Source organism: Semicossyphus pulcher, unplaced genomic scaffold (genome assembly GCF_022749685.1).
Source record: "Semicossyphus pulcher isolate SPU_LCO1_2020_fin unplaced genomic scaffold, fSemPul1.0.p SCAF_16, whole genome shotgun sequence".
Classification (NCBI taxonomy): domain Eukaryota; kingdom Metazoa; phylum Chordata; class Actinopteri; order Labriformes; family Labridae; genus Semicossyphus; species Semicossyphus pulcher.
The window spans coordinates 8,209,190-8,228,776 of NW_027211670.1; the positions used below are offsets into that span (position 1 = coordinate 8,209,190).

General features: G+C 41.2%; 1 protein-coding gene across 1 annotated transcript in view; it reads left to right on the plus strand.

The window, feature by feature from the left end:
- The window catches only part of snx29 (sorting nexin 29), a 194,254-nt gene extending 179,284 nt beyond the window's left edge, over positions 1–14,970 (plus strand). The window contains exon 21 of the mRNA XM_069665100.1: positions 12,520–14,970. Coding sequence (XP_069521201.1) covers positions 12,520–12,646 — 127 coding nt within the window. The 3' untranslated portion in view covers positions 12,647–14,970. The remainder of the gene's footprint in view (positions 1–12,519) is intronic.
- The last annotated feature ends 4,617 nt before the right edge of the window (positions 14,971–19,587 follow it).

Here is a 19,587-nt window from a genome sequence, read left to right on the forward strand (position 1 = left end):
AGATGCCTTGGAAGGATTCTTACAAGGTAATTAAACAAATAAAGCAGAACAAACATATAAGACACAATTTATTATTTCAAGCAGAGCATTTTATATGTCTTAAAACATGACTGGAGCTGCTCTTTAAGATGAGATTAAAATTCTAAAATGATGAAATACTGTTCTGCCCTCCCTGAGCGTCGGTGTTCAGTTTCTTAAATGAGTTCTTTAAATGAGAGACGGCATCTTGCAGGTTCAGACAGCTTTTTTGCCTCCCAAATAAAGGTACAGTAGAAATAACACAATGTGTCACATTATCAAAGTAACAAAGGCGTATCCAATGACGATACAGTGCCAAATTTACACTTATTAAAAAGATAAACGTGGAATAACAATATAAACAGAAGAAAATCTTTTAGAAGAAGAATCTTTTAATCTGTTTAATCCTCTGCTGTCAAAAACTCCCCTCTGAGATGGTTAGCTTTAAAGCTCTCATTAGCATCACATCATGCTACATGTACAGAGCCTGAGATTCCTGCATTTAATGAAGCCTTATTTTGACAGCTGACGTTGATCATAAGAGACTTTTACCTACACATGCAGGTCTGTCTCTTACTCTACTGATCCCTTACATTACATAATGGAATTACAGCCGACATGGGATCAACACCAATCAGCACCTCCACGTACAGTATGCTCTAGTTTCCTCCCAGCGCTGCTGGCAGGCCTGCCAGCGATGTCACGATGTTTAATGGTTTAACATGATGTTGCCGTCTAATCTGGACTCGGTGACTGCCTGTTTCAGCCGGCACGTTCGGGCTCGTGTTGGACTTCAGCGAGGGATGAAAGCCTGATTAGTGTGGTCATTAACTTGTGGAGTGGGATGGGAAGGAACGTGGGGAAGGATGCACAAGGCTGTCTCTGGCTCTGAATATGAAGCATACATACATCGCTTGGTTATGTAACAACCGTGACTGATCCAAATAATGAAAAGATAGCATACCATAAATGCATTAAATGAGGACAAGTCTCAGATAATAGCTAGAAGGAAAGAAAACAGGCCTTTGACAAAAATAGACCATGAAAAACTAATTAACTTTAGCTAACATGTTAGCTTCAGCGTACTGTTTATTTCCTCGTCCCATTTCCGCTGTAATTACTGTAAACATTACCTATTGAATCTATAATCACACACTAATATTTTCACTATTCTTGCAGGCTGTAAAGTATTTAACTTTTTCTGTGTGCGGCTAATTATCCTTTTGTCGCTGGTAATTTATCAACACAATGGCAAAGCCTATATAAAGACGGAGAGGCTCAGATGACGGATGTTGTGTTGCATTGAGGGAATTTGTGGAGAGACAAAAAGACAGGAAGCAGTTTAGTAAAAAAGATGAAGAGAAGGGGGGCAGCTGTTTGAAGGCAAAGAAAGCTGGTCTGGGGGTCTGAGGACGAGACAGAGGAAGGAGGGAGAGAAAAGGGGGAAGACAGATTTGCGTTCGGCACTCCAGATCTCCCGCTGAGACGCTCGGTGCTCGAAGGCCAGATGGATCTCCTTAATGATTCTGCGCTGACCTGAACGGCTCATGAAAATAGTTTGTAGTGAGTAACAGGCAGCGTTTCAGTGACAAGATTCCTCTTACAAAGCAAAAAAAAAAGTTACTACTCCCCTTTAAATATCAGCTTGAAGTTGAATCATTACATGCCAGCGCTCTGGTTGGAATTTGTCTTAATTAGCGGCTCGCAGTGATGCGAGCTGGCAGAAAACTCACTTGGACGGTTTCCCACTGCTTTCATTAAACTTAGCAGGAGTTGGAGAAAGGCACCGATGCCCATACATTTGCTATTTGATCACATGGATCTTTACAAATGAGATATAAAGGCGAGAGTTGGGGACTTCTAATGTTTTCAGAGGATCAAATAATTGCTCCCATCACAGAGTCTTTGTCACGTCGGTGGATCTGTGGACACGAGCTCAGCACTTTTAGGACTCATCATCATGTTTAGCAATGAAGGAATATCAAAGTATACTTTGATTAATACTTTGGTTCTTTGATGCTGTCAGCGCTCAGCTCAAAGCAGCGCAGAGCGTGTGAGACCAGCTGAAGACTCAAGGGGCCCAATTTAGATGATCCATAGCGTATGGTGCAAGTCTATTTAGGGCGCATCCAACCCCCGTTTGATTGTTAACAGTGCACAATCTTAGTGAAAGGTAAGGCAAGGTGGAAAGGGGTCGGATTAAGAATGTCATCTCTCATTTCTTTTAAAAGCCAGCTGCACCTGCAGGCAAGTGCTTTGCTATTTACTCAGCAGATGTCAGACATTATTGATAAACAGGCCGGGCTCAGGCCGGCTCATGTAACTCCTCTTCTTCAATTGTGCCCATTTACATGCAGAACGCAGACCACTGTCTGAAATACGGCTGGATTATAGCTTATTTTTGCTGTTGGGTCACAGGGACATATTCTCTACTGCATGGCTAATGGACACTGGAGAGTCTATTCATCTCTGTGGACGTCACTGTCTGTATGTAACCCCTTGTTTCTGGGCTCAATCACAGCAGACTGAAGGGACCACTCGACAGCTTCTCCAATTCACAAGATTTATTCGTCCACCATACAGCACGGCGGAGCTCTGTTTGACGAACACGTGGATAAATCATACGGCTTCTGCCCCTTCACATCAGAATAGGAATACAATCATCGCACTGAACAGTCGCCGTCTTACATAAGATTGATTAAGAATGCTTTCTCAGAACGCGGTGCGTGAAATAAACAAAAAAACAATATAAACTGGGGATGTAACGATACACTCACGATTCGATAAGAATACCGATACAATTTACTCATATTTATAAAAAAATTAGGGCTGGGCAAGTTAACGCGTTGTTATCGCCGACAATTATTTTATCGCATATTAACACAGTTTTCATTTGTCTGTTGCTAACTGGATTTTATTTTGAAAAAGTATGTTGTGGCGCTCACAGGAACCGGAAAAATAAATCATTCGCGGCTAAACAAATATGGATAAGGGTGTGCAACTTTTACATGGACATTTTTATTTTAAAGTTCTTCCAGACGGCGGAGTCGACAGAACCAAGGTTATTTGTAACCACTGCAAAGCTGAATTTTTGTATCACCGGAGTACTTTCAGTTTAAAATATCACCTAAATGCGGTACACACAGTTGATGCCAGCAAATCACTCAACGAAACAAACAGTGGAGGGAGGCTTCGGCAGACTACGTTGGATGCAACGTGTGGGAGAAGTATAGATAAAGCAAGGCAAGACAAGCTAACAAATGCCATAGCGACGTGGATAGCTACAGACTGCAGGCTGATTCGAGAGACGTTCTCAGAATCGCAACAAATGACTGCAGGTATGAGACTCCCTCAAGACACAACATCACAAGAAGAATACACGAGCTCTATGAAAAGGAGAGGTTTGCAAAAGGGACAGCTTTACAACCTGCACCCTATGTTTCTCTCACTGGGTAAATGCAGTATTAACATGGACTTTACAGACTAGTCCCCTGCACAGTAAATCCCAGCCGTGAACTTTTTTTGTGTACCTCACTTTAACAGGGACATTTGGTACTGAACATAGAGTGGTTATGCTGCTCCCTGAAAACAGAAAAATGTTTCTGCTGTTACCTCAGAAATTGCCTGTTTTAATGGTATGATTGTGGCTCAAGATTTTGTGGGCATTTTTTTGTTTTTTTGTAACAAACAGGATAACAATAATGCCCTGGCAGTGGCAATAAGCTTTAGTTTTGTATTTTCTTTAATTACATTGTTTAAGTTGAGATTTACACTAAATATTTTATTTAACTGCTACTGTATAAACAAAATGTTTATGCTAAAAGTATTTGCACAACAAATGTTATAGCACTTTAGTTCATATGGCAATACATTTAAAATAAAAGTGTGCTATACACTACTTTTGAAATCATTATTGGATTTTGCGTATAACAATGCGATTAATCGCGATTAAAACTTTTAATCGTTGCCCAGCCCTAAAAAAAATATAAATTTAAATAATCATTTTATTTTATTTATTTTTTTTGATGTAAAAAAAAAAAAGGAAATAATAACCTATATGATAAATGCAGTGTGCCCTAATGCTAATTTATACAATTAACAAGAACAAATACATTCTGTACGTATAAATCGCTCTCCCTACTTTTACCACTCTTGGTCCGCCAACTCAGACACCCGCATAAAAGTAGAGAGAGTTCAGGTGGAGCAACATGTTTCTTTATATAATAAATATAAACAGACCTATGGGCTGCAGTCGTGTTATTCATACGGCATGTCATCTACCGTTTCTAACGGCGTTAAAATCAGCGTGAGGAGCTTGGTGATGGTGGAGACGAAGGCTTAAGTCTCCTACTTCCTGTAGTGGGTGCAGCAGCTAAGTAAACAGTCCTTGGACTGTCCGTTTATGTGGCCACAGCGTTAACCAACACCAGGGCGAGGTGTCGCTGATAACGGGAATACACTCACTGAAAAGCTGCCTCGCGTAACTGAAAAGCCCTGAAAGCGTAAACCTAGCCGACAGTGCGTGTGACAGCAGCAGCATGCAGGTGACAAGACAGGATGCAGCCCCTGGATTGGGACACAGCTACAGACTCTGATGCACTGATGACGGGCTGTACAAAAGTGATATCAGATTGACTTTTCCTGCTGATAAGTCGCGGAAAACCAATTGCACAGGCGCACATCACAATTGCGACGGTTAAACTATTTATTTACTCCTCTATTCAGCTACAAACGCACAAAAAAAAATGTGATGACGTCGAACGAGGGAAGCCAAAAGCAGAGAGCGCCCTCTGCTGTTTAAAAAATAGTATTGCGATATTTGAAAAAATCACAGCGCTGTTTTCTGTACATACCACAGAGTAGATCGTTTGCAAGCAAAGGGGACGAGCCAACGATTTCCGGTCGCTATAGTTACCACCACCTGCCACATGAGGGCCATTCAGTAAAACAAATAAAAGCCTTGCATAGATGAAGATAACACAAAACTAATTCCCAAGGAAATAAACAAATAAAAACACAACAAAAATAAAAGAATACTAAATGAATATAGACATGAAGTTTGACGAACTTCAACTATCTATAACAACCCCGTTAAATATAGAACACGGTTGCGATGTTCGAGACATGCTTTTATTAGTGAGAGTGCAGGGAGGGAGAGCTTGGTGCTGGTTTAGCCTGGGATTCATGGGCTGTGCAGGGCTCGAGCAGGTGAAGCAATTAAGGAAGAAGGTAGCAGTGAGTTTGACCTCTTCTCCTGGCATGCCCGGAACGGCCACGCAATGCTGAAAGCAAAATAATGATGTCAGGAGATGGAGGAAACAAGCTGTCACATCAACAACTCCATTTGACTACATATGACTATTGCACTGATAATTAACTGAAGACTAGTATCTCTGCGGTGCCTCCGTGTGCGTAACAGAATATATGAAGTGTCTTCTTAACCCCCCTTCGACAGCAAATCTTACTATCTCACTAATGCGCCCTCTACATAGCAGGAAAATACAGCACCACTTAATTTTGACCAGTTTTTCTTGGTTAGAAGAGCTGTTGCTTCCCTCAAGATAGCGATGCGCAATCAACGCACTTGACCACACCTCATTGTAAGACTAGAACGCCCATGGGTGCACAGGCTGGTGTAACTACAATTGCTACAAGGTGAACACTGGGCGTGAAAACAACAGTTGCATCAGTCACAAAAAAGCCACAGAGGTTGCAGTTTACACCTAACTAACATCTCCTCTCTCTCCCCCTCCACAAAAGTGAACCTACGGTGGCCTCAGACGTTAAAGGCCCACTCCAGAGTTTGGTTTGTCCTTTCTTGGCTACATTAGAAACATGGTGCTGATACCATGGACTATACAAATATTGGACGTAGCCATCGTGACTTAACCAATTAGATTCTCATCTGTGTAAATTAATCCCAGAGTTCAGAATATGGCCGCCGCCATCTTGGTTTACTGGTGACCATTTTTGGATGAGAGGGTGGCGCTTGAGAGGAGCGAGGGGTCGGTTAAACTGTCTTCACCCGTGGCTAATTCATTAGCTTGTGACTGAGCTAGCTTAACTTTGCGTTTCCCACAGAGGAGATTCTTTTTGTGGTGGTGACTGACTGCTGTTGTTTATTTATCAGACTAAGGCCATGTCTACACGTACACGGGTATTATTGAAAACTGAGTTTTTGCCTCCTTCATTTCCAAAAAAAACCCCGTCCACACAAGCATGGTTGTAAAAAGTCCCCGTCCAAATGAAAATGCAAAAGCACAACACAAACGCTGTCATGAGAATGCCACACAAACAGACGGCGATATAACACGGTCATGCAAAGACGAAGAAGAAGAATCATGGCCAGTCAAACGTCTTAAAAAAATCTACCCCGACGCCTTTGTTCCTCAGTATAGTAGACGAGTAACTGTACATATATGTGTAAACATGTACAAAGACCTGTTAAGCATCACTGTTTATGTCACGTCCATCATTTTGCAAGGATTGTCGCCTCATTTGTGACGCCTCACAAAGAAGATAACGGCGCACAGCCTGACGTCATGAGCCAAAAACGCTGTTTTCCCCCGTCTACACGTCTCAGCGGAAACAGAGTTTCTAAAAGTCTTCACCCTGGCCGGAGTTTTACTAAAGATCCGTTTTCAGTGACCTAAAAGAGCGCTTGTGTGTGGACGAAAGACCAAAACGCAGAGAGAAAGCTACATTTTGAAAAATAGGCGTGTATGTGTGGACGTCGCTCGGCCAGTAAGATAGCGCTGAGTAAGAGAGAACGTCCGACTCCCATGCACTGGCTGACGAATAAATGAATGAATGATAAACGGTTAACAGGCTGACAAGTCAGGTGTGGCGAGCACAGTATACCTGCTACTTAGTGCTAAAAAAATAATACTAGAATTTAACTGCTGCAACACTTCTTGCACGGCCAGATAGTTTCATAAATCACACAGAAAGCCAGACATGGTCCGATGTGTCTGTGTTGACATCCAGCAGACAGCCAGCAGGCTTTAACACAAAAGAAGTTATAAAAAAATTCTCAACCACACAACTAAAAATGGCCATTTTCACATCTGCGGTAATGTTATTTCTTGGTTTTCTGGAGCCTCAAGTGGCCACTTGAGGAACTGCAGTTTTTTGCACTTCCGCATTGGCTTCATTTTTCAACACCAGAGGTTGCCGCTTGAGCTGTCTCAGTGAACCAGCTCCTTTTTTACATATAAAGAGCTCATTCTACAGCAAGTGAAAACAGGACTTTTGTTATTTCCAGGTGATTATACAGCAGTGAAAACATGCTCATGCATTATTCATTCATTAAAACGTCTTTTTATTAGGATGACGGGCTGTAAAAGCAAAGCAGACAACATATTTGTGTTCTCCATACATATTCAACACGAATATGTAAATATGTCTCTCCACATGTGGACTCAAGTGCTGTCATTTTCATACCTGTGTGTGAACAGCGATGTAGTCTCCCTTAATATGCCATCACTTAGTATGCAGCCTCCACACTGTAATGGTTAGACTCAGAACACTGTGTACACACTCAGTCTGAGTCCTCTCCTTATTGACCTGCTGCCTTAGAAAAAGTGTTACAGACCTTTGTCTCGTGGTCGAGAGCTTTCAGAATGACAAATTAACCTTTTAACTGCGATGGCTTTAGATGATTATTCTGTGCTCTGTGTGTGTTTGTGTGTGTGTGCAAGAAAATGGTTTATTGTTCCACTCCCTTTTCAGTCAATTTTTCATGCATGCTTATGTTTGTGAACCCATTTACTCTAATTGGTCTACTTTGCAGTGAAATTATAAATGTTCCAGCAGAGCCTGGGAAAGTTGTTATCCCGCACGAGTCAATATCATGTCCAAACGGGGGACAAACACATGCTGAAAGCAGGAGGAAAAAAAATCGATAAGCCTAATTAATTTAGCACATTTGGCTACTTCACCCAGTTTGATATGAATAAATGAGATGGCCTGCAGTTTCAACTCCGCACACTGCCCCAAATTTAGTGCGATTTTTGCTGATATAACTCCCCAAAGCATCTCAACTTAGCCAGCCTTGGTCAAATTCAAATTGTGTGACTGGATTTGATGGAGCTTGCCAAGTGCAGTGCAGATATGGGAATAAGTGGTGCTGGAGCCTCGGCTAAAAGTACATTTTGTGCCCGAGGAGAAGGAATAATGTTCAGCATGTTAACAGAATTCAGGCTGATCCCCAATTGGCCGGTGACACCGTGTCCTGAAGTTGATCTTGATAGTTATGTCAGAGACACGCCGCAGCCGTACTTTATCCATATTTAATATTTAAGCTCAGATCCTCACTTGTGCTGTAACTGTGTCCTCCGTGTCTCAGCCGCCTTTAACATGACGGAGCCTCACTGCTGCTTTTTTAGGCCCTGCCGCTTCACATACAAGCATATGGCTCGCATTGACCCTGTCAGCCAGAGCACCTCGCTATGGGTGTGTTTATTTAAAGCATGCGTGTCCAAGAGGGAATCAAACTCCTGACACGGAACAACACAGATGTCCCAGATAACCTTAATCGCAGCTCCATCAGCTTCGGCGTGTCATTAAAGAGACACTGGCAGAGGTGGCAAAATACATCTGAAAAAGTGGGGCTGTCTTTTATTCGGGGTCTAGACTTTTAAATGCCAATATACAGCATATGTTCACAACAGTACACAGCACTACTTAAATGTAATAGGCTGGGAGCCAGGTCCCGCCCTCAGGATGTTTGCTGCTTCCTTTTTTTCACTATTATTTTGTGTTAGCCCGTACGTTGGGCCATCACAAGATGATAACGGCCACTCCCAACTCATGGAGCCCAAAAGCCCCCCTTTTTTGAAAGATGCTTTTGCCTACATGATGTCAATGCACAATATGAAGCTACTACAATTGCATAATTGGAGTAGACTGTAGCTCAGTCTGTAGGGACTTGGCTTGGGAACCGGAGGGTTGGGGCTGGTAGCTGGAGAGATGCCAGGTTCCTTTCCTGGGCTCCGTCGAGGTGTCCTTGAGCAAGGCAAAGAATCCCCCACCGCTCGAGGCGCATGTCCATGTGCAGCCCCCTCACTCTGACATCTCTCCATTATTCTCCATGGGATTCTGATTGTGCTGACTTTGACTCTCCCCTAGGGGATTATTAAAGTATTCGTTTATAGTAAGTATAAGTATTAAGTATACGTACCTTCTTCTTCTGTCTTCTAAACAGGCTTATGGGTATGAAATTTTGCGGGGAGTTCCCTGAAACTTATGGGAAAGTAACAAAATAAGATTTAGGGGCTTGCTCTCATTATATTTTGAAATATGGCAATATTACCCACAAATGACTGTCGGATTGACAAATTCTCATCATAAATGATGATTTTTCAGCACATTTAGTTAGAAATGACTGTCTCACATGTACCATTCCTCACATTCATTGTACCTCAAATCAGAAAGAACAGAATTGTCAGTTATCAACCTTCCAGATGAGGGAAAGTATGTATCTAGCAACATTTCTATTTGCACTGCAACTACTGCTTTCTGAAGTTAAAAACATAAAACAGTAAACGGTTAAGAGTAACCCTAACCCTCCTGACTGAAGTGAGCCATCACTCACAAATACAGTGCCAGGGGGGATGAAGGATGGAGAGACACGGTGATGCTGCTCTATAAATAGACCTGACTTTGATGGATCATAATTTATTGAATTTCTAAAAGGCATTTATTTTCATTTAAATATGACAATTTGATGTGAAAGATATTGATTTTATTTTAAAGAATAATAAAATTATTTTCTTTATAAAACAAATTTGGTCCTCAAAAAGTATTTCGAAAAAATCTTATTTTAATAATCTTGAAAAGTGGGTCGTCTTATAATCAGGGTTATCTTATATTCGGAACAACACATTAACTTTATAATAAAAATAAACAATATGCGCCAATGTGCAAATGATTTGGATGGGATTGTTCTTCTCTGAATCAGCTCCAAGTCATCAGAGATGTTGGCTGGTTCACTTTTATCCATGTCGCTACAAGTTCTCTCTTTAAGTTTTCTCTCGTCTTGTTTGGCTTGCTTCCTTATTGCTATGTTCTGTCAGTCTGTTATGATATGCACAGATGGATCTGCCAAGGAATCTTTTCTTTGTGTTAATGTCTCATTGATTTCTTAGTAAGTAAAATAGTCCATAAATCGCTACAAGTGCATTAAAACTACAGTAAGTAGCATGCTTTAAAAATGTATAGAAAGTAAACATATTTGTGTTAAAATGCACGTAGTAAAAGTTGTCGCTGACGTGACGTAGAGACAGCTTAAAACTCTACTTAAATACGGCGATAAAGTATTTGTTTGTTGTTACTTCTACCTCTGCACACAGTTTAACGCCCCCCGTCCCTTCACAATATTGAATATTATTTTAAAAACTCCTTTGACAAAAAGCCCTCAAACTCAGCGTTGCTATTGCAGAATATCTACAGCAACACAAGCAGCAGGTGGGAGGTCAGTGTCTCACTGAAGACGTGCTTCAGAAGAACACAATGAGACAGCGTGTAACTCCAGCCTTTCACTCTCTGCTTTTCATTTCCTTCCTTTGACAAGTGCCTCTCATTCATCCTCGTGGTTATCAGATAAGACCCGGGGATCAGGGGTTCACATGATGTCAAGACGGTCGTCAGGGTAACTGGGCCAGTGGTGTCACCAAGTAGCCCAGATATTTTCCTCTAAAGCAAGCAGACTTCATCATAAATCACAGATTAATATGAATTAATTCACTTTGGGTGACAAAAAAGGTTTTTGATGTAATAGAATATCTACAAGGACAGTGGCTAAACTGTAAAATGGATTTCATCTGGCTATATAAAGGCAAAAACAAAGATTTAGATGGCAGTTTTCTAATTAACTTAGCGAATGTAACATAAAGGCCTGTCAAGCTGTGTTAAAGCAGAGTTCAGGCTGTAGTAAGAGCAGTGCTTATTGTTGAGAGAGTTTGCAGGCCGGTGTCTTGTTTGAGCCTCTATAAAATCAGAACATAAGAGAAAAAATATCAGAATTTATAAGCGCTCTGTAAATGTACATTCAAAAAATCTGTAATCATTAGGGTGTTTCGAGAACTAACCAAGCGGCAACCTCCGGTGTTGAAAAATGAAGCCAATGTGGAAGTGCGAAAACTGCAGTTCCTCGAGTGGCCACTTGAGGCTCGCTCCTGAAAACAAGAAATAACATTACAGCAGGTGGGAAAATGGCAGCTAGCTAAAACTGATAAAATAAGTTGTAGTAAGAGGTTTGCCTTTATCAACCTCTGCCTAAACTAACGACACACTCCTTTAACATCAAGCTCAGGGTGGAAAGCTCAAACCGTGTTGTAATAGTTGGATCACTGTATTTCACTTAAGTCCAGAAAGGGACGATCTTTATCATTTTGCTTCCTGATATATCAGCAACTGAAAATAAACTAGATCCAGAGGGACATCGGGGCCTATTTCAAGATTGAACAACATACTTTATAACACATTAGCATCACACAAAAGCTAATTTTAGAGTTCATAAACGTCCTAGCTAACATTACTTATACTACTGTTTCTTCTGTTTTGTTACTGTTACTGTTTCTAGCTAACATCAGTGTTAGCTAACATTAGCCATAAATATACACATACAATTATATCCTCTTAAACTATCAAATAGAAATAGGCATTTGTACTTCCTTGCTAACGGTATTAGCTAGCATGATAGTGATGTCTGATAGTGGCTTATTAATGTTGTTTAAACTTGAAATTTGACATCCTGATGTCCAACTTTTCAATTGCTGACCAATTCAAAAGTAGTTAAATTATTATGATTTGTCGGATTTCAAATATTTACAAGGTTAACAGCCTGTAACACAGCAGTGAGACATTATCACAGCATTCGAGCTTCACACATGTGAGTAATATCAGAAGAAAATGGCTGCTGTTTAAATGGACTGCACTTGTATGGCGCTAGTCTACTCTTCAGACCACTCAAAGCACTTTACAGTACATGTCAGCATTCACCCTTTCACACACACACATTGATACACTAAAGGCAGAGTTGCCAGGCTGCCCATGAGTACTTACCTGATAACATTCACACGCTGATAACCATTCCTATGGAATCAATTTGGGGTTCAGTGTCTTGCCCAATCACTTCCTACACATGCACTGCAAAAGCCAGGGATTGAACCGCCAAGAATACGACCCGCTCCCACCCACAGCCTTGCGAAAAGTACAATTTTAATCTGAATTTGATCCATTTACATTTTACTTCTCTATCTTGGCAATTAATGTAGAATAAGTAGGATTTATTCTTTTGTTTTGTTCACTAAATCTTCCTAATTTGCTGTTTTGACTGTTTCCTATAAAAAGTCCTCTGACAGAAAGGAAATGATGCATTGAGGTTTCCAGATGCAGCATCAGTTGTTTGTTTGAATAAAAATGGGTGATTAATTCCACCAGATGTTCATTTAAAGTTCACATCTCTTTTCTGTTTCTTTCTTCTTTTCTCTCTTCCAGAGACACTCCTCAGGCCAACGACGGTGGAGCCAAGACGCCGCGGTCTAAAACTTCATCCCGCTTTCCAAGACTGGGCCGCAGCCGCAACCAGGATGCCAGACCTGAACCCCAGAGCGGCGACCTTTAACCACCTTTGAACTTAGAATTGCTCAACATTTAGGGTGTGGACGATTGATGGTCCTGTGTCCAAACCTGGCAGGCTGACAGTGTGTGAGGACATTAAGGACGTGTAACGGACCTTCAAAGCCTTACAGATGAAAAGCTTCAGCTGAGGAGGGGAGATGGATGCACTGACATCACAGGCTTCTCCAGGAGATATGTAAATGTTTCCGTGCATTGCCTGGCTGAGTAAAGGATAAATGATTCTCCCGAGGCTGCCTAACAATGAGCCCAATCATACAGCACCTCTTACCTCACTGAGAGACCAAAAGACTCTCTGTTAACTGCACATGAGCGAGACGGGACTCTAAACACAATGACATGATGTTTTTTTTTTTCTTACTCTGCTCAGTTTTTTAGTGAAATGTATCTTGGTCACAGTGCCTACAGTGTTTTGTAGCTGCTTTCCTGCTCCGGGTAAGGAGGGGGTGAAGAGGGGGTAGATTAAAGCATCCTCTGGGGGAATTAGCGTCGTTTCTCAGCTCGTGTCAGCGTTATGGTGCCATTACATTTGAGACGATGATTCACAATCTCTGGCGTGGACCAACAGGCAATGAGCATTCCTTTGTCCTACTTATGTTTTATTACTATTATACAGAGAGTGTTCAGAAAGTGTATCATACATCTTTGTCACCAGGTATGCAGTAAAAATCAAAAATATTATTTAAATTACACATAATGACCATAGAAAAGGATTAGGGTTCAGAACTACAGATAAAACAAAAACCCTTAGGGACTGTTTGAAAATTATTGCTTTAATCTTACGTCTCATTTTGAAAAACAAAACCTAAATCTAAAAATCTAATCTCGCAAGAAAATGATCAAATATAAATATTTAAAGACAGTTTACAAAGGGGTCAATACTTCCCACTTTTGAATGACCTGATAATTTTTCCACGGTCCCTTATCGAGGACTATTTTTTTTAAATATGTCATTATTTCTTGCAAGAAAATGATGAAATATAAATACATCAAAGCCTGTTTACAAAGAGGTCAATACTTCCCACTTGTGAACGACCTGATAATTTTTCCACGGTCCCTTTTTGAGGACTGTTTATATATAACGTATACATATATACGTATATATATATATATATATATATATATATATATATACATACAGTATATTTCATTATTTTCTTGCAAGAAAATGATAAAATATAAATACATTAAAGACAGTTTACATAGGGGTCAATACTTCCCACTATTCAACAAACACTCCCTTATTGAGGACGTATAGAAATGCATTTCCTCATATCTACAGAAGTAAATACATTTATTCCATAAAAAATGTTCGAGCAGAAAGCAAAGTAACCACTATTTTACCATTAAATACATGTGTAAGCGTTTTTTCGCTCGGTTTACCCTCAGAGATATCACATAAATTAGGATCGTCATCAAAGGTTGGTCGGCCATACTGATAAATAAATGTTTAAAGATTGTTTAACTAATGTGTCTTAACAGGATTTCATGCAGCGTTATGCTGCAAATGAATGTTTTAACGATGACTAAACACTTGAAGAAAAGCTGCTTGTTAGAGTGCAGAGAGAGCGTGGCGGAGCATCAAGTGTGTGTAAAACAGCAGCTCATGCATATGTATGGCTCACCCAAGAGTAGACACAGACTATGTTCAAACGAGGAGCGATTGTGTTAGAAGGCTTTCGGAAAACTTGAATCAAAGGGTCGGCTCACAAAATGGTCATGGCTCGCTGGATGAGGAGAGGCGAACAAACGATGTTTGTTGGTTTTAATGAAGTTGTTTTTCTTACAGGAGAGTGACCCTCGCAGGTATCTGACTGCTGGTGAGCGCTGTGCGGTGTTGTTAGAAAGTCCTCACGGAGACGCCGTCAAAGGTTTTTTATCAGACTTCACTGAAGCCTTTTACAGAGAGATTGTCTGAGGTAAACGTGCAGTAAGGTGGCTGATAAAACATCAGTATAGAGGAGTTTTTAAAGACATTATTTCACACATGGATGTTTTCTTTTTTCACAAATGGCGGTGCTGTTGCTGCCTATCAACAACATGTAACTCAAACATACATTTCTGTCATTTTTCTAAATAAACACAACTCTCTGCTCTGATACAGTACAACAGTAGAATTGGTCATATTTTAAGTGTAGCACTGCCTTGTATACACCAAACTACAGCCTGTAACTTTATAACAGCACGTTCACACTTTCAATTATAACAAGTAGCCTTTTCATATATAGCCTACATCACTTTGACAGTAAGGGCCTGTGTCCACTAACGGCATTTTTTGCGCTGGCCGCGCTTCTTTTCTATACAAAACCAATGCAGTTCAGCCTTTTCAGCGCTCAGCGTCCTCAGCGCAAAAAATGCCCTCAGCACCAGCTGTTTTTTGTCGCTGCGCCCTCAGTTTAAAATAGTTCAACTTTTTGCTAATGCTAGGACACGATTCCTTTCCATAGTTTTGATGTTTTCTTGAATTAAAGGAAATATCAAACAGATATACAGAGCAATTTAAAACAGCCCAGACAGAGCACGTTTTAGCAGCTGGGGGTGGCTTTTTTGTACTTGTTTTCAATGAGAGGGAAGCTTTTTGCGCCTCACTTATTTCTGCTCTGTGCGCCTCACATTTTTGAGGAAACGCTCTGAGCACCTCAAGTTGAAAAAACTTCAACTCAAAGCAGAAAAACACCCGACGTCATTGGAGTTCTTTCTTATTGTCCAATCGGATGAATGGAAAGGCGGGCCTTCTGTGGGGGTGACAACATCAAGTTTACTATCGCTGTGATCTTTCCTCTTTCTGAGGGTCTCATGTGCCCACACGGATCTCTGTTTCCATGTTTAATGTATTTGGAAACAGCCTCTCAGCCAGTGCCCTCTGCCTGTCCATTTTTTAATGCAGATATAACTAATCTATTGAACAAACAGCTAAAGGTCCAACCTCCCAGTTGCAACAATCAATAATTATAAGCGCACTCTTCCCAATTTAACCAGATGTCTATGGCTGACTCCCTTTGTCATGGTTTGAACACTTGATTTTCCTTGCTTTCCTTTTTAGACAATTTGCCTTCATCTGAGCGTCGAATTTGTTTCTTTTTCTTTGGATTTTCACTTATTTTTGAAGTTGTATCTGTAGTCATCGATCTTTTCTTTGTTTGTTCAGCCATAGTAGATTACTGTTTACTCGCAACACTTACAGAGAGCGGAAAAGCAGCCACTTAGCTCCGCCTACCCTCTCTGACAGACCAACCACTGCTGGGTGATGGAAAACACGTCCCTAACTGGGCGCTGCTTGTGATATTTTCCGCAAATGTCGCCACAGACACCCAGTCCATAAAATTACGATATACTGCAAATGCAAGTTCGAGATTGTTACTTTAAGTATTTTAGCTAGCCAAAATAAATGGGAACAGACGGTAAGGTTAAAGACAGCTAATGATTTGGTGGTTGCCTTAACAACAGTAAGTAGGCTTCAACAGAAAAGGCAGTGTGGTGTGTTCGCGTTTTACAGCCTGCAAAATGCGCTCTGTCTGATCGGGACAATCACTACTGAGGGAAGTGCAAGTGCCGCCAGACAACTTTCGTAACCTAGCAACAGTGAGCGCTGGTTAAATCACTCTGAAATTGAGGTTGTGGGCGCTGCCAGTGTAAAAAAACACAGATAGTGGACACAGGCCCTAAATGTTAGGGTCTGCGTGTCTCTAGCACCAAAGGGGGGGTCTCACTTCTCTGCACACATTTTGTATCTGTGGAAATGTACAGTAATTATGCACAGTGCAGATTTTTGACAACTTGTCGCACGATGGAGAAAAGTTTCTATGTTTGAGAAGGAAGAGGGCTGCTGGCATGCAACCAACCGTGGATGTAAACAATGCAGCATTTAAACTATTCAATCATGTGTTATGAGGATTAATATACACTTTTTAACTTCACTCGGTTTTGACAAGTAACGCTAAATAAAAAGTGAGCTTTCTAAAACCGAGCTGTTCATTTCTGAAACCTTATGATCTAGAAAAAAGACAAAGGCGCTGAACTCTCTCGCAGCTGTTCAAAACGTATTTAAATCTAGTTTTAATCAGGATGGTCGGCTAAAGTCAAAATGTCGTCTTTTGTGTTCGGCTCCAAATGTTACATCTCAGGTTATAGACCAGAATACACAAGTACAAGCATTTTATTAAAAAGAGCAAGTTTCTTCTGGACGTGAGCGTCCACTCCTCCATATTTCCAGGTGTCGATGTTTTCATCATCTGATCACAAACATCGCTTTTCTTTCAAACGGCTCCATTTCCTCCTCTGTGAATCCTCCACACGCTGGATGCGTTGAATCGTTTTCTGTACTTTGAGGCCATGAATCAAAGCGATGACGAGCAAAGGAAGTGGGTTTAGTTTATTGAGACGCAGCCAAAGTGTTCTCTTGCAGTATGCCATGTGTGTTCTTGTGTACTTTTCTGTCTTTGCCTTAGTCAGCAGTCAGGTTTTATCTATCAGTGTGACAGCAGAGAGGGGCTGAACAATAAAGTACAGTGTACAGTACAATACTAACTCCTGTGCTGCTTTATTGTGTGGATGCCAGTGTACATTTATGCATTCATGCATGTGTAAGTACATACAGTAGGTGTGTGCATTGTCATGTGAATAGAGACAGTAGGTGTGCATGTGTTGTTGCACTGAACGCTTCATTGCTCACATCACACCCTGCACATGAGCTGTATGCATAAATGCCCGGATAGATTGTGTGAATTCCATCTTCTGTGCATCTGTGTCCCTGCGTGCATCTGTTCTGCTCGCCGAGCGCTTATTTAACCTTCACCGCTCCGCTAAGCAGCCTCTGAGCTTTTATTCGAACCAGCGAGCCATTTTGGGAAAGACTGCGTTTTTTTGTCTCTCCGCATCGGGTCGGCGGACAGAAGAATGACGAGGATGCACAAAATGCTCATTGTCCATTGACCAGAAAATTGGTTACGGGCCCATTTAGGATGCGGATGGTTGCTTTTGGCAATGTTAGACAATACACACACACACCCACATGCAAACAACTGGCCGCATGCAAGCCAAGCACCCTGCACGCTGACACCTCACATCTCCTGCAATGTTCCCATTGTTTTTCAGAGAATGGCCTGGCTCGGCTTTGACATTCATCAGTTAGAAAACAGCAGAGAAAGTGTTCAAAATATGTTCATTAAGAGATGCTTGGCCTGCGTATAACTTTATAAGTCTTCTGATTTAGTGGAGTTCGTGTGTCGGAGGAGATAAAAGGGTCAGAGCGAGGGATGTCACACATGGGAGGACAAGCTGATTTGTAATCAGCAACTAATGCAAAACAGCAAGGACACAGCAGCAGAGCAACCATGTGAGGGTGAGTTTTTTGATGAGATTTTTTACCCTTTGTAGCAGTTTGAAGCTTTTTCATGCATATTTTTTACCTGTAAAGTAAAACCTGGACAGCCTACATCTAACGAAGAGTGAGCTGAGAAGAGGCCTTCCAGCTGGGACGGCTGCTGCAGTCTCGTACAGAGTCCGGTCTTGTTGTTACGGGAGAGTCCGACCTGTTCCTGTCCAACCTGGATAAGACAACATGAGGGACAAACAGGTTAATGCTGATATGTACCCATCCAGATACAGCAGCTTGGTCAGTGGCCCCATGTTTCAGTATGATGCCGTAGTTGCACCTCTAGCGTCAGTTTTGCAAATGCAACAATATGCAAAATGTTGTTAGACTTTTAGATAAACCTTGCTGAAAAACATGTCACTTTTATTAAGTTATGGAAGTGTAGGAAAAGTCAGGTCAAAGGTGACCTTTATTGTCATGGATACAATATTGAACAGGTGTGAAATGTTTTGAAATGTTCACAATTGGTTAGGTTTAGAGAAAGATCATGGTATGGGTGTAAATAAATCCTCCATACACTGATTTTTCCCATTCTTTATAGTAAATCACAGGTTTTAGAAGCTACATCCAAACATTACATCGGAGGACAACTTCCAGAAATTACACTAGAGGGGGGTGCAGAGTGGCATACTTTAAAGGAGAAGTTCGGTATTTTTAAACCTGGGCTCTATTTTTACAAATTTGTGTGTCTAGATGACTCATAGGAACAAAAACCTTTGGAATCGGTCCAGTAGATGTCCTCCGCCGTAGCCTCGATATGGGCGCAATGGCTGCAACATAATTCACTGGGGCAATTGCACCCGATCAAAGTACGTCCACTAACTGCTTGTTTTTGCCACTGACAGGCTCAGATTGTTTCTCCAGGTGTCCGACAACATTACAGAAATGATCCCTACAAAGATCCTTTTTGTGTAACCAGAAACAGAAGTCTCGCTCTGAAATCCCGCGGCTGGTGAGATGTTGCCTGAACAGGACAGTGGAAACATGAGAGAGATGTTGGTAGAGATTGTTGTGTAGTCAGAAAGCGTAGGTTAGTGCGTTTGTTTTACCCTCGTCTCTCTCTCTCTCTCTCCTCTGTCTCTCTTCAATTTCTATGAGCTTTTTGTCCGGACACTCTGGCTCAAATGTCATGCAATCAATCTCAAACCTACGAGATTTCAGTGTGAGAAAATCAAGCACTGTTAGTGGACGTATTGTAATCGGGTGCAATTGCCCCAGGAGATTATGTTACAGCCATTGTGGTCGTATAAAGTTGTCCTACAACTTTAAAATTTATTTGAAACCTTGTCTGCAAAAAATACAGAATTGCAACTTCAGTGTGACTTTGAACTGTAACAGGCATCTTCCAAAATTTTAATGTGCAACAGCATTCAAGTTGACCGAGTCCATGGGAATAAACTTCCTTTTGACGTTTACACTTCTAACACAGCAATAATTTCAATAACTGGTAGTTTGCTTGCTTAGTGCTACAGATCTTGTCAAGTCTGCGACAGAGCGGTGAGACTTCCACTCTTTGATCTGTATTTAGTCTTAACTGAGGCAACTGCAGAAAA